We start from the raw sequence: 15,890 nt of genomic DNA on the forward strand, positions 1-15,890 counted from the left end.
TACTACACCATATTTACCAGTCACTGGATAGAGAGATCCCTAGGAAGGACATGTTACTTTAGGTGAGGTAATGGGGCTACATTGCAGGAAATATTCACATGTAGAGAGTTTTTGACTTTTTATTAAATTTATTACTTTTTTGTTTTTGGATGCTGTTATAAATGGTATTACTTTTTACATTTTATTTCCCATCATTTCCTGCTAATGTACAAAAATATACTTGATGTTTACATATTGAGATTTTATTCAGTTAGTTTGATAAATTATTTATTCTAGTACTTTATAAATATATTGGTTTATTATGTACACAATTATATCATCTGCAAATAAAAATTTCTTATTTATTCCTTTCCCATTTTTTATACTTTCAATTTCTTTCTTACCTTATTTCACTGATAGGACTTCCAATAGACAACAGACGTTGTTGAATAAAATAATTAATACAGATCCTTCTGATCTTGTTCCAGAACTCAAAAGAAAAACTTCCACTCTTTTACCAGAAGTATGTTGTCAGCTGTAGGATTTGCTGCTGCTAGTTTTTTTCTTTTCTCTTTTTAATGTCAACATTGCCCCTTTCAGATTAGGGCAATCTTCTGCTTCTAGTTTTCTGAGAGATTATATTATGATTAGACGTTTCACTTTGTCAAATGCTTTTTCTACATCTATTGCAATAATAATATATTTTCTCTCTCTTATTTTTTTCCAAAATGTAAATCAACCTGAGTTACTAGAATAAACCCCAATTGGTCATGATGTATTATCTTTTCTTTATATTCCTTGATTTAATTTTTCTGATTTTCCCTGGGGTTGGTATGTAAGTTATTACTGGAAAAGCAGGAACAATTAGCTTCAGCTTTCTGTATTCTCACCCAAAATACTATATTTATACTTAACAGTATCTGGACTATATCTAGATGATAAATTATGACTTCAGGTTTCTTTCATTCAGCAAATGAGAGAAAAGAAAGTTTGAAAATGTAAATTATTAGGAGAGAGGCAGAAATTTAGTCTTAGAGCATCTTTATTCCATTTGTATCGTCCACAAGATGTATGCCCTCTAAATTGCAGGATAATAGCTGAGGCAAAATAATTGCACTGACTACATTCCTCCATCTGGTACTTCCTTCATTAGTGTACTCTCAATCTTCACTGGATTAGCCAACTTCTCACAGACAGCATTTTTTAAACTAGTGCACTCATCGTAATAAACATATAAATCATGTATATATCCACAATACTTCCCATTGATTAAGTCATTTGTGTTACTTCTGAACCTAAGAGAGAAAATAAAGAATTACACTTGATAAGTCAAATGTGAAACACATTCACAGAAAAAAATTACTTTTCAACATATCATTGCTACTAGGGTCTTCATTGTCTAAAATAAATTTTAATTACCATTCAGAATGTCCAGAGTGCCCTTTATCCATTTTAATTGACAAATATGCAATTTCAAACACTGCCTGATTTCTCCCTGACTTTTTCCACTTTCTCACATCCGAAATATTTAATGTCCTTTACTTCCAGATGTAGCACCTCCCTTCACTAATACTTCATCTGATTTAGAATAATTCAGTTCCATTAGATTCTCTAGTCTAACTGGGTCAGAAGTAAATCTTTGATACTGTCCTCCTCAAATGTTTTTCATAATCACCAAAACCAGGAATTAACCTAACGTATGATGCCTTAAGCTCAGCATCATCTCCAAGTGACTTCTCCTTCTAACCATTTTTCAAAGATTTTACTCTGAAGTTCTGAATAATTACCAGCCCCTAACAAAAGCTTACTGATCAGAGACCATGCATTAAAGACAAACTTGTATATTCAAAATATTATCTTTTGGAAAAAATGCAGCATCAATACTTGGGTCAGTAATAATGATTGTCAGTCAATAAATGAATTCATCAATTAAATTTTCAAAAGTTAAATTTCCAATTTGAGGTGATGTAATACAGATGTCATTGATCACAGCCACTTTCCAGAAACAAGCCCAAAAGTAACGTTGAGAATAGAAGAGGAAAGGACATCATACATACGTACTGGTATATTATATATGATTATATATTATATACATATATAATGTATTATATATACATATACATTATTACATATTTTTTATTTCAATATTGTTTCTTGGTAATTAGAAATATCTACTGTGTTTTCCATCGCATTATAGATTACCTTTCCATTACCAATAATTACATATAAACACATGGAAATTCTACTTTTTCTAAATAAGATTCCATCTGCAGCCTCCCCTGATACACACAATACCTTTATCTCTAGTCCTTCACTCCAAGTGAGATCCTTTAAATATATATCCTTCTCTCGTCCATTTGTACATATCTAATGCCCCGTTCTGTCCTCTCATTGCAAACTGCCAAAGATAGAGCTGCCTTGCCTTTCCGACCCATATTCCTAGACCTACTATTTCTATCTGGAGGAAAAAGCAAACAAAACAAAAAAAACAATCAAGGCTTCTATTTTCTGTGTGGCCCAGTGTGGCGAGGATGCAGGAAACTTAGGGTTTAGATTCAGTGTGGCAGCACCAGACACAGTTGCCCTGAGTTCACTCCTGCTTGATGTGTCCTCAACCAATAAATATGTATAAATTTGTGAGCTTACAACAGTATCCAGCAGGCTGAGACTCCGGTTTCCTCCTGTAATCTAATGCAGTCTGCTTCCCAAATTTGAGAGATTATAAAATACAAATGGAATTTTGGCATTGTTGTAAGTAAGACTTCCTCCCAACCCAATTACAAGCAGAACAAATACCACATATGACTCTATTTATAAAGGTATGTTTATAAGCACATTTCTTTTCTTTTTTTTTTTTTTTTTTCTCCCCAAAGCCCCCTGGTACATAGTTGTATATTCTTCGTTGTGGGTCCTTCTAATTGTGGCATGTGGGACGCTGCCTCAGCGTGGTTTGATGAGTGGTGCCATGTCCGCACCCAGGATTCGAACCAACGAAACACTGGGCCGCCTGCAGCGGAGTGTGCGAACTTAACCACTCGGCCACGGGGCCAGCCCCTATAAGCACATTTCTTAATATATTACACAAAATAGTTGCTATATCCCATGTATACACTATACCATGTTCATGTGCATTTTATTCCTTTTATCAGAAGTGCTCTTCTAGTCTACCTCTAAATTTTTCATTCAGAAATGACTGTTTCAAATGTCAGTTATAACACAAATTTCAAAGCTGAAATTTATTTTTGGTTATTCTGTGTGTTCTTACTGAAGCATTATATTCTTTTTATCTGTATAATTATTTAATTAGTCTGTGCACATAATTGATGGTTATGTAACTACGGGAAGAATCAATTTTTCACTCATTTTTGAATTCCAGCAATAAGCACAATTTTACGTACACCTCAGAGCCCAGTAAGTTTTGTTGGCCTCTATAATTTTCTTAGATAAAAGCAGATTCCCAGAAATTTTCCCTTATTTGGCTATTATGAGTTTGTTAGTGACTTGTCAAAGTAATGAAAAGACATTTGTGGCAGCTTGTTCCATTATCAAACACATTAAACAAGGCTGAAGAAAAACAGACATTTAGAGATGTAATTTCATTTGAAGCCAGTTTTGATTGTCTAATGCTCCTGAGGAAAACACCTTTACTCAAACCAACTATAAAAATTCAACAAGAATAGAGTTACCAATCAGAGGAGATAATTGTCTCATCCAAGAGCTTGGAGGGTGTGTAATCTTTTCTGGGAGATAATCCCAGCCAATAAGCCCGTAATCTCCTGGATTTTATAAATTCCTACAGGAAATAGAGATGGTTTGTTAAAATAATTGTCTCATTATATCACAACATAATTTTTACAAATTACTTTTTTAAGGTAACATTTTGACGTTATACTACTACTTTTAAATGCCATTAAAAAAAAAAAAACTGAGGCAAAGTGTCCTTACCATAGGATTACTAACCTAGACCTAACCTAGACCTAACCATAGGTTACCGTCTCACATGGAGGAAGATCTACCAATCCATGCCTAACCTTAACTGAGGGTCAGTGAAGTTCACAAACTTCAGGATTCAAATATTGAGCAGTCAAATAAAAACGTCCAGGGGCAAAGGAGGTGGTTCATCACTGTAGACACAAGTTAATAGAAACAGAAAGAGTAGGAGAAAAATGTAGCAAAGTCCAATGAGGGTGGTATAGAAGAGAATTTAGAACCAGTCCAGAATTCTCTAGCCAGAGAAACAGATTTTCTCAGACATTGTTTTGAGTAAATAACTACAGTTAGATCATTTGAGAATGCTCAGATGAGGAAGAGACCATGGATTGTTTTCCCCCCTTCTATAAAGGAAGACAAAGATTCTTAGAGCAGAAAAGCTAAGACTTGTGGGAAATAAATTTTTTGCCTAAAAAATAAATATGTGATTACTGCCTGAGAGACTAGAAATGCTGAGTAATAAGTAACATATGGAGATATTATTTAGATATTAGAAAAAAGAAAATAAATAAATGCATAAATAAATCTTCCAGAGAGATAAGTTTTCTTGAGACCCAGGAACTCAGTGCAATACATCTGCTTGGCAGTTGCCTTTGCCATCCTCTCTTAATTCTACTTTTTTATACATATTTTATTCAAGTTATTGTTGTATTATAGTATATACTGACTTTTTCACTTAGTTAAAAAATACAAAAAGGTGGAATCAAAAACAAAGAATCTCCTCCTATGCAGATTTTATGGAATTGGTAGCCATTAGGAATAATTTCCATATCTTCTGTTTTTAGATAAATGCTGAGAAACCATGTTCTGTGATTTGACCCTGAAGTTCCAGTTTGGAAATGCTCACAAGACTTAAAGATTCTGGATGTCCCATGTCTACTCACCTGCCCATCAGCCTGTGAGATTCCACTGACACTAAAGTCCTAAGCTAAGGTTTTATATGATTTGCCTTGGCTATGCTACCCTGAGATAAAGATACGAAGTCTCAGTCACCTCATACCCCAACTTAAATAAGCCAGAACCATGTCTGAATTAATATGGATCTTCCTCAACATGCCTTGCTCCTCTCTATTCTGATGGGAAAAATGACTTCCTCCCCATAGGCAAGGATCCATTGGCCGTACCAATACACTTTTGTTCTTAATCTTCAACAGGCTGGCATTGTGAGAAGAACATATCTTTTCACTTTTTTGCCATGCTTTGTAACCTTCAAGTAGTACATAGCAGCTGTCTTCATGCCATATCCATTGCTTTGGGCAAGGTTTACATTTGTGCTCTGGAAGATGAAGGTAGTTTGATTTGGTTTGTGTTGATAATCTTCATTATTCTTATCATTCCCATTATCCTTTATGTTAAATTAACCACATTTACCTTTCTTATTTTTACATCTTGAAGAAAATGAATCCTGTGTTCCAAGCCCCAATATACCACCACAATGTGTCCAAAATGTAATTTGAACAACATGTTTCAAATTTACAGTTGGATTCCAGTGTATTTTCCTACCTCAGGAATTCTGAATAATGGTTATTTTTTTTCCTTTTGTCGTTTTTTGTATTGCTATATGGCAATAAAAGCTAATCACAAGAAACATCGTGTGGCGAGAATCAACCCCACAAACCTACGTTAATTCTGCCTTCCCAACCAGAGCATTTCTAGCTCTCTGACTTGTTGAATATTTGGGAGACTTCTCAAGAGCACAAAAGAACATGTTTTAATTATTATAGACACTGTTAAAGATATTAAAAGACCAATTTCTCCCAATTCCAAGGGTAGCACTAACTTTATTTCTTTTCTGTTGACTCTTATTAAACATTGAGTAAAATTTAGGAACAATGTCGCCCATAAAGAGATGTCCTGTCCTTCCTATCTTCTACTAACCTTAGTGCCCACAATAACAGTATTAAACGTCAGATTAGAGATACCGTCTAGTGTTTTATTAAGTAAGTTTCATCCCCTAGTAATTTTGAGGTCTGTAGTTATTATTACTTTTTCTATTTTTCTTTGAACTGCATAGAAATATCAGTACATCCTCATTCAACCACATTTAATTCTTCCCTCTAAATAATGGCTTCCCAGGGAAAGGCTGCTAGCTATTGATGAAATGCTTTTCAATTCACTCCTAGGTTTAGTTAATTGTCTAATAAATAACACAGAGAAGAAAACAGGATTACCTTGATTGTTTCTATACAGCTCATGACATAATTTGGTGGCTATTTCTTGCAGTGTGATAGAGAGGTTCCTGATCTTCTCAGAATTATTCATGTTATGCATCAGTTGTATAGAAATATTTCTCTGAAGTTCTTCTTTAAAATTTTGTAGTTCATTCAATTTTCCCACTTCCGTCTTCAAAGTTATATAAACTCCAGATAAAAAAACATATGATAAAAAATTTTAATCCCTCAATACAACCATCACCTCCTTTTTGCTAAAATAGTATTAAGAACATTAAAGGTCTAAGAAGCAGTTACTTCACAAGAGTGAGGGAAAGAGACTAAGTACCGTATTATAAGCACCTAGTTACCAGTCCCCTTTGTGGGTATATCACCTATAATCCTTCCAAAGCCTCAATTCAGAGTAAACTTTCTTGTAAAACTCAAACGCTTCTAGGTGTTTTCCCTTTCGATCAAAACATGGGTAATACCTACACATGCTTCCTAAGACTCCCAGTCCAGTCAGCAGCAGAAGACACAGAAGAGTCAGGGCCACGACTCTCTGACGCCATGCACGGGAAGGAGCAGGAGGTGCTGTGGAAGGCAAAACTGGCAAAGAGGTCTGGCAATGGTATAATCCTAATTTGAGTCATTCACTCATTCATTTTGCCTTTCTTTCTTTCCTAACATGTCCCTGGTCAAGAAATGTGCTTTGCTAAAAACTCAAGGACATTTTTAAATACCTGTTTAAAGAATAAGTCAAAAACATTTTATTAGTTATTTTGCATGCAAACTGGTTCTCACAAGAGAGGCTGTTAACTGGTAGGCTGATTCAAGAAACAAAGAGGCAAAAATGGGATTTAAAAGCAGAAGTAAGAAAACCAATTAGTCTGGATACAACATATCTTGTCCGTAAAATGTGGGGGAGCTGAGTAACTGGCATTTAACAGAGAGGTTAATCTAAGTATTCCTTCCTCCAATGGAAAATTGTGGGATGTCAAAGAAAATAATTTCAGTTACTTATATTTTTCCCAGAAAATCCTGAGAATTTGGCCATGGAACATAAATGATAGACTGTCTCTTTGTAACGTCTCTGGATGTCCTCCCATAGCCAGATGTTAGTTAGGCCAGATCTTAATTAGGCCAGATCTATGTCATTTCCTCATTAGAATTTTTTCATGCTTTTTAGTAACAAACTTTTCTTGAATGCTTCCTTTTAACTAAATAGTGAAGCCCAAAACAGATCATTTCCCTATAAAAAACCCCAGGAACTATGAATTTCATATTATAAATTAATTAGCATTAAATCACTATATTATTTAAATTATCATCATGTGTATATATGGATATTAGATATTTCAAGAAAATATGATTCAGGGCTAACATGATAATCTTACTACACTCCTGATCTTTGTCCTATAGCTCACACTTGGTAAAATACAGAGAGAATTGCAAATAAAATGTGAAACAACTTTTTTAGACTTTGGAAAATAGTTATTAGTGAAATAACTGCATAGTCAAGATCTTCCCTAAGGTTAGAAGCATGACTTCAAGTACTATCTTTCTTGAGAATTATTTTTTCACTGATTTACTTATTCAATTATGCAGAAGTTATCTATTGAGTACCATCTATACAGTAGACACTATTCTGGGTGCTAACAATACAAAAGTGAGCAACGCATACAACTCCTTTCTCTCATAAAAGATGTATTTCCATTGTGAGATAAAATAAGTGAATAATGATAGATAGATAGGTATATAGATGGTAAATAGATTTCAAATTGTTCTATGGTATGCAGAGCTTTGAAACTGAATTATATTACAGAGAGCAGGTAGTTCAGATCTTACAGCCAGTGAGAATCAGCATGCAGAATCAGTGCAGAGAACATTACAGGCAGCAAGAACACCTAATTCAAAGACCCTAATGTGAGGAAAAGCTTTATCTATTTAAAAAATAGAAAATATTCACAGTGGCTAGAGAATTGTGTCCAAGGTGAGAAATGATGTTAGAGGTGGTCAAAGAAAAAGCAGGAGACAGATTATTTACAGACTTTGTTAGCCACAATAAGGGGATTGGAGTTACTTGGAAATCCACTAGAAGAGTTTAATCAAGAGGGGAAAATAATTGAGTTTTTTCCAGAAAAAAATTTCTGTTACTGGATATGTAGAATGAATTGTAAGGTTGCAGTATTGGAAGCAGGGAGAATAGCAAGAAACCTATTGCAGTATGCCATGCGTGAGAGAATACTAGCTTAATTTACTAGTATTAGAGACTGTGATGACCCATGAATAGATTAAGAATATGTTTTGAAGTTAGAATCTATAGTATAAATTTATGAAATGTTTATGAGAGATTTTTGGCTTGATAAAGTTGGTAGATAATAAGATATACATATTTATAGGCAGTATAGCATAATGATTTGCTGTGATGCTGAAAGCTATGCCACTGGTATTTTAAATATCAGCAAGGTCACTTAAGGTGGACAGGTTTCAGCAGAGCTTCCAGACTAAGACAGACTAGGAAGAAGGACCTGGCCACCCACTTCTGCAAAACTTGGCCATGAAAATCCAATGAATAGCAGTGGAGCATTGTCTGATGACATAGTACTGGAACATGAGAGGATGGTGCAAAAAGACCGAGGAGGGTTCTGCCCTGATGTACACATGGCCACTAAGAGTTGGAGTGAACTTAATGGTGCTAACAAAACTCACAGTGGTGAAAAGCACAGCACATTTTCTAGGGCCAGTATGCCTGGGGTTAAATCCTGGCTCTGCTGCTTATCACTTGTGGCACCACAGACAAGTTTGTTAGCCTCTCCGTGTCTTAGTTTCTACATTGATTAAAAAAGAAAGTCAAAGTTTTAGAGATTAAATGATTTAATATTTATAATACAATTAGAACAGTGCTGGCAAATAGCAAACACTTGGTGACTGTATTTAAATATGTATTTATTCTTGTATTTAATGAGATGAGGGTGATTGAGGAGAGGGAGCAGTTTTAGAGGGAAAATAAATATTTCTATTTTTTCCATTTTAAATTTGAAATGAAATCAGAAACTTACATAGAAATGTGAAACACGCACTTGTATTTTCTAGTCTGGAGATCCAAGGAAAGATTATGAGGAGATATTTGAGTGTCATTATATTTGAATCCAAACGATCAAATGAGGCACTTAGCAAAGAGTATTTAGTGACACAAGGAAAGGGGACCCAGAACAGAGCCTGGAGTATTCCACAGTACAGAGTTTGATCAAAGGTGAAGAATTAAAAAAAAAAAAGACTCAGAGGGAGCAGCCCTTGTGGTGACAGAAACCATGAGGATATGTCCATGAGAATGTGCAACGAAAATGTTTAAAGAAGAGGGACTATTCAACTTTTCAGATGCTGCAGGGAAGTCAAGTAATAAAAGCGAAGAGATGTGACTATTGGGATGAAACAGGGAAGTCATCAGGGACCTAGACAACAATAGTCTCCATGGAACAATGAGGGAAGAAGCCTAACTGTTGAGAAGAGAATGAAAGATCAAGAATTGGGAGTCTGTGACAAAAGGTAATGACTTCAAAAAGTTGGATTGTGAAAGGAAATAAAGAAATGGAAGAATAATGGAGAGATTTAAGTGGTCAAGCAAGGATTGTGTCTTGTTAAAATAGGAGTAGTAGAGTGTGTTGTTGCACCAAGGAGGGATAATCAACTGGGGGAGGCAGAGAGCATAATAAAGCAAGCAAGAAAGGAGAAAATTATAGAAATGTCTTGGAGAGGACACATGGATTGAAATTCAGAGCAAAATGAGGAGGTCTGTATTTTGATAAGTGTAAGTATGTACTTTGTAAATACTATCTAGAAGTAAGGCAAAGTATGAATGAGGATATGGTAGGATGGAAATTTTAGCAGCAGAAAGAAAATGTGTAGAAGGAGGTAGGAGGAAAGCTTGTCAATTGAGAATGAGCTGGGCTTGAAAGTTTGTGTTTTTTTCACCAACACTGTTCAGCTGTTGAGGTGACGCACAGAGTGCATGGCTATTTAAGTTTAACCAGAATTTAGGTTTTTCAAGGAAAAACAACAGTATGTTGAAAGAGGTTGTACAAGAGAGTAAGGGTAGGTATTCTACAATATAAAGTTATATTACATAATATAGACTTTAAGCTGGATAAAGAGAAAATTAGACAAAATCGAGAAAGTGAACAGGACATGGATTCGAGGTTTCTATAGAATCAGAAAATTTCTGGAGTGGAAATTTACAGTAAGATGGATTAAGAGGACAGGAGATGGGAAGAGATGTAACGGGAAACATACAGGGCAATTATTGGTGTATTAAATTCATGGTATACTCATTCTCTTACACCATAAAAAAGGTGAAATACAAACAAGGAAATTAAGATAAAAAATACTGTAAAATCCTTAAACCCTTTCCTATTTAAAAAAATCTGTATTAAATGAAAAACCTACAGAATTGAGCTATTATTCCTTCTCAAGACTTACAATGCTGATAGATGGATCCAATATCTAACAATGGAAATTCTGAATTAGAATTTCAAAGAATGTTACATTTTAAGGGGAAAAAAACATTTTAATAATACATGAGAATTCTTCTATTACTCCTCTCTCCCAATTTTACTGTTTCAATCAACTTTCTCTGTTCTTCATAGCCACCATTTAAGTTATTTTTAACTTAAACACATTGATTTCAAGTACGAATATGCTGGGGAAGATATCACCCAAAAGCTCAGGAGTCAGGAGACAGGAGCTACATATGATAGGAGACATATGAGATTATGAGTAAGATGGAGATTGGGGTATACTTTATTAGAGTATAAACTGGAAGTCAACACAGGTAATCCCTTTATATCATAATTTAAATTAGAATGGAAAAATACAAAGCTTCCAAGTACAGTATGGTTTTGAATGTTATATCTTCCAGTATTTCTTTATCTTTTCTCATCCTTGAGTCCTTGATATGTCTTTTCATTTAACTTAACCTCTTCTGTATTTTAGTAAGTTGGGAAGAGATCTCCAAAAGAAATAGGAAATTTTAGGATAATACATGCCTGACTTGGTAGAAAATCAAATAACATCCTCTAAAAGTCCTCTCTGCCTCTTTTTCCCTTTGTCCGTCTGTCTCTGAATCTCTTTTAGACACACACACCCACACGCAGACACAGACACACTCACTAGCATTTTCTTATAAAAAAGAACATACAAATCCAGAAGTTTCCTGGATAACATATGTTTCATGTTCCATGGCTTCCTTTCATGGGGAAAAAAACCCCAAACATTTTGCAATCCACTTACATGAAAATACTATGCTGTCTTAATTATTTAGAGTGTGATATTAAAAAACAGAAAATTCATAAAAGATTCAACATACTGATCAGTGCCTTAAAAATAAAAATTGTTATAGTCATTTTGTATGACACTTTGACAGCTTTGGTAAAAACGAGAGGCTTAATGAAAAAATCTAATTGAAGGATCATTGTCGAATCACTAACACCTAAGACGCAGGGCTTCTATCCTTACGCTTCTACCACCTTACAACACATCCAGAGCTCAAAATCTTACCTTTTATCCCCAGTTGGTCAAACTCCTGGATATTTTCTGTCTTACTGGAGTCATGAAATTTTATATCCGCATAAGTAACTTCTTCAGACATTGATGGCTATGAAAAGAAAAGTCGACAAACTGTAAAAAAAAAAAAAAAAAAAAAGATGAGGTTGAACTAACAGAGTTAACTTTAAACAGAAGTTGTGATTCCAAACTTATGTTTGTAAATGGAAGCTTAAACTTACAAGCTTAAACTTCTGTTTTTAAACCCACTGTACCAATCACCCACAGGTTTGCAAACGAGCTGCAGTCCATCTGTGGCCTCAGAAAGAACAGAGAGATGTAGCAAGAGGGAACATCTTTCTTCCTCTTCTCTCTTCCTTTTCCTCATTTCTCTATATCTACCAACTACAGAAAGTAGTTTTTAAAAATGTCTTGAATATTATTAGTGTCCTGCAAGGGGGCACAAATCACTAACACCACATGGTGCAGATACAACATAGAATTTATTAAAGAAAAACTCTCAAGAAGAGAAATAACAGGCAGGACACAGTCCTCACTCACTCGCTATTCTACAGCAGTGGCCTGGCATAGGTATTCTGTATGTGTCATGGCAAAGGTCCTGATAGAGGGGTTTGCCTTAGCCTGGAGACTGCACATGCACAAACAGCACTCCCAGAGGGAGGGAGAGCATAAGCCCCAACCTGTCACCCTGTCACATGGTATAGGTTAACCTAAGAGGAGCTAGGGAACTCCTGGTTTCTCTAGTAACAAGAGCTATATTAAGGGATCTGAGGCCCAGGAACCATGCCAGGAAGTATGCACACTGATGGTTGATATACCAAACGCCCTAGAAACAGCTTTGCAGGCCAGGAAAACTGAGATCACCCTTGCTGTCTCCGCAGACTGGCTCAATCCTGTTGATTGAGTTCATCTGAGCTACCAAAAGGGGCGAGGAAACGAGTCTCCAGGGTCCTGCAGGCCAGTGTCTTCTAAGTTTGACTCAGCATTCTTAGCAGGCAGAGGCTCATTCATTTGTTGATCAAGTACACATGTTAGAGGTGGGGGTTGGAGAATGACTCTTTTTGAGTAAGTTCTATCCTAATTTTCATTAGTAAATCTTACCTTGAAATTGATAGCAATATTGTCACATATAAGATAGTAAATAAAAAATTTTAAAATACAGAAAAAAATCACAGCTATAAAATACCTATTGAAGAAGCTATAAAATACCAAAATGAAGAAAACTTTAAAACTTTTTTAAAAAAGAAAAAAATTAAAAATAAACTTGGTTTTGAATTACAAGCATCAAAATTCTAAAAAGAGATCAGTCCTCCTAAATTTATCAAAACATTCAATGTTAACTTATTTGAAATACTAAGAGACTTTTTTCCTGATGACTGTTAGAAAGCTCTTGAAATTCAACTGAAAATATAAGTGTGAGCATATTGCCAGTAAATTTAAAGGAAAGCATATGCAAACTATATAATCATTATCTCATCCTAGGCACTTTACTAATGCTGGTTTCATTTTCACAACTCTTTGAGCAGGTACTGTCGTTATCATCCTTATTTTACAGATGGAGAAGTGAGCTGTAAAGAGGTGAAGCCCTTCTCCAACATCACACAGATGCAAGTGGTAGAGACGAAACCTGACCCAAACATGCCTGCTGCCTGGTTCAAATACATGTCCACAGGCTCTAATGCCTCTCATTGTGGGGACAGACCAGCCCTTCTCTTCCTCTTAGGTGGACCAAATATTTGTATATAAAGAATGAAAACTTTAACATTTTAGAAGAAAATACACATTGGTGGATTTATTTATTATCATCTTTAAGTTCCGGGAAGGAACTTTCTAAAAAAGTGTAGGGGAGGAAGACTTTTCTTCTACCTAATGTGAGTTCGTCTGGCCGGAGAACGAATTAAATTCACATGAGACAGAATAGCAAGAGAAAATTAAACAAAGCTTTAATTTTGAGGACCATGGCCTGGGGCCTTTCTTCCCGAAGGAAGAAAGGGCACTGAAGAAGTGGGGTGCACAGAGTGGTTATATACCCCCAAACAGGTGTTTCGCATATGATTGAAATGTCCCTCCCACAATAGTCACAAGATTGCCCTGTCGGCACAGGGCTTGATGGACACAGCAGATAGTGGGTCTGCTATCTTGGAGGGCGTAGCAGGAGGCAAGACTATTGTCTTGAGCTGGGTGGTCACAGGTGAGCACAGCAATCAGTTCCTAGCCTAAGGAAAGATGCTTAATCCTTAAAGTAATGCCAAGGTTGGGAGTGGGAGGGAAGTCAGTTACAGGAGGTTACAGGCAAGCACAATAAACAAATACAGATTTAAGTCCTTGCCTTCCCCATTGATTAAGAGTTTCTAGAGACAAGGTCATCTCCCTTTCTTCCTGGTACAAAGGGAGATATCTTTTACAGATGGAGATTTCCTTCACAATGTAAATGTCTCTTACAAAGGGTAAGTAAATTCTACTTTTCAGTTGCTTTCCTGTCTGCAAAGGAACCAGCCTCAAATAATCATCATGCCAAAGAGACATATCTTGGGGTGGCCAAATCCAGGTCCCCCCACAAGTCATTAAAAAGATTGACACAATTGACAATATGAAAGTTAAATTTGTTTATATGCAAAACAGAGTAAAAATACTCATGGAAATACATACACAAATATATAAATATACACATATTTCATATATATACTGTAAAGGATGAAGAACTAATCTTATTAAGTTACAGAAAGGTTCTACAAATCAATAGAAAAGAGAGAAATATTAAGAACAAAATTGACATCCATATAACAGGTTTATGCTTTTCCCCTAGTTGCAAGGCTCCGGGAGATGCACAGCAGTCTTTGTACAAAAGACACACAGCCCCACCTGGAAATGTCTCCCCCATGGAACAAAAGCCTTAGGCCACAGGGGACAAAGCAGCAAATTCTCCTTCTCAGGCCACAGGTGAGGATTCCTAACAGCTGCAAGTGAAACAGAAACATCTCTATATTCCTGGGGCAAGACAAGAAAATGTCGTGATAGTACTTACACTGGCTTCTACAAGTGCTCTGCTAAATGAAGTTCTGGATGCTCACAGTGGTAATTGCTTGATATGCACCCTGTCCCAATTCTCCATGATCCTTCAGCGTTTCTCTCCCTTTCCAAATGAACTGCATACACGTGGTTTCTCAAGTCCTGCTTCCCAGTGTCTCATGTCATCTTTTCCACTTCCCCTTTCTCTGGGGCCTTTCCACCCTTGAATGGGCAGCAATCCATCTTTGCTTTGGTGCATATTCTTTTCCTGTCCTCAGTCTCTGGGCTGTATCACCTCCTAAGGGTTCACAGAGGGGTATAAGTGGAAAGCTGAGAGAAACCCGAAACCAAGCCCTCGAGCACTGAACACTTTAAAAGATAAGAAAAATTGTAGTGACCTAAGCAGAGTTGTAAGGGAAAATACAAGATATCCACTTAAATTTGAATTGCAAATTGAAAATGGTTTATTTTTTAAGTATTCTTCATGCAATGTTTGTATTTGTTACATTTGGAACATTTGTTGTTGATCTGAAATTCAAATTTAACTCAGAATTTTATCTTTTAATTTGCTAAATCTGGTGACCCTATACATAAACTAGTTAAATAGGATTGGGCAGAAAAATGGGGACCAATTTGTACAGATAGCAAAAATTCTTTCAATGAGGAGGAAGGTTTATCCTGACCCATCTTAAAGTATACTCTCCCATCTGTCCATACACATATCAGTCATCCTATCCACTACCCAATCCCACACTTTTTCATAGCATTTATCAAGCCTTTAGGTGCCGGATTAATATTTTCCAAATGACTGAAAGGCATAAGGAAATTCACTGTGCTTCGAATGGAATGGCTGCCTGCTACCCTAGGCTCTCACCTTCACAAGTCACAGAAAGCTGACTGAATGAAGCAGGTGCATAGCTACTGAGGTTTCTGCAAACTCAGTCCGCCAGTAAAAGAAACCTCATAGCACAAACTTGTAAATCCAGGCTGCCACAACAAGTGGAGTGAAATAGCACAAAGCTGAAGCATAGGTACTTATACACCAGAATGCTTGGTCCAGCAGTGACCATCTCTACCTTTCCTCATTTCTCAAGGCAGTGGGAGATCTAGAGGGCAGCAAGCACCCCACAAGCTCAGTGCAGTAGTCACTGGAGGTGAGAGTGGTCAAGGGAATGTTGCCAGGCAATGAACTCAGCCTCA

General features: G+C 36.1%; 1 protein-coding gene across 7 annotated transcripts; it reads right to left on the reverse strand.

Moving 5' to 3' along the window:
• Positions 1-1,003: 1,003 nt before the first annotated feature.
• Positions 1,004-14,811, reverse strand: CLEC12A (C-type lectin domain family 12 member A). 7 transcript variants are annotated; one of them, XM_046648922.1, is made up of 7 exons: positions 14,707-14,811; positions 11,676-11,772; positions 6,615-6,728; positions 6,141-6,329; positions 5,094-5,245; positions 3,666-3,772; positions 1,004-1,274 (listed from the first exon to the last, which is right to left on the reverse strand). In XM_046648922.1, exons 2-7 carry the CDS (start codon positions 11,764-11,766, stop codon positions 1,100-1,102), a joined length of 828 nt encoding a protein of 275 aa, XP_046504878.1. In that variant the 5' UTR covers positions 11,767-11,772; positions 14,707-14,811; the 3' UTR covers positions 1,004-1,099. The 7 variants fall into 7 exon arrangements, with proteins under 7 accessions (XP_046504878.1, XP_046504931.1, XP_046504749.1 ...); XM_046648975.1 differs by having other exon boundaries at positions 6,615-6,713; positions 11,676-11,795; XM_046648793.1 differs by having other exon boundaries at positions 11,676-11,795.
• Between the last annotated feature and the right edge of the window lie 1,079 nt (positions 14,812-15,890).

This window comes from Equus quagga, chromosome 1 (genome assembly GCF_021613505.1).
Source record: "Equus quagga isolate Etosha38 chromosome 1, UCLA_HA_Equagga_1.0, whole genome shotgun sequence".
In the NCBI taxonomy this organism is placed as follows: domain Eukaryota; kingdom Metazoa; phylum Chordata; class Mammalia; order Perissodactyla; family Equidae; genus Equus; species Equus quagga.

Coding starts and splice junctions, on each gene's coding strand:
- CLEC12A (XM_046648922.1), bottom strand. CDS start 11,766: ATGTCTGAAGAAGTTACTTATGCGGATATAAAATTTCATGACTCCAGT. Junction 6,729..11,675: donor TGACCAACTGGGGATAAAAG/GTAAGATTTTGA, acceptor CCTCTTTGCCAG/TTTTGCCTTCCACAGCACCT. Junction 3,773..5,093: donor TTAAGAACAAAAGTGTATTG/GTACGGCCAATG, acceptor TATTTCCTGTAG/GAATTTATAAAATCCAGGAG.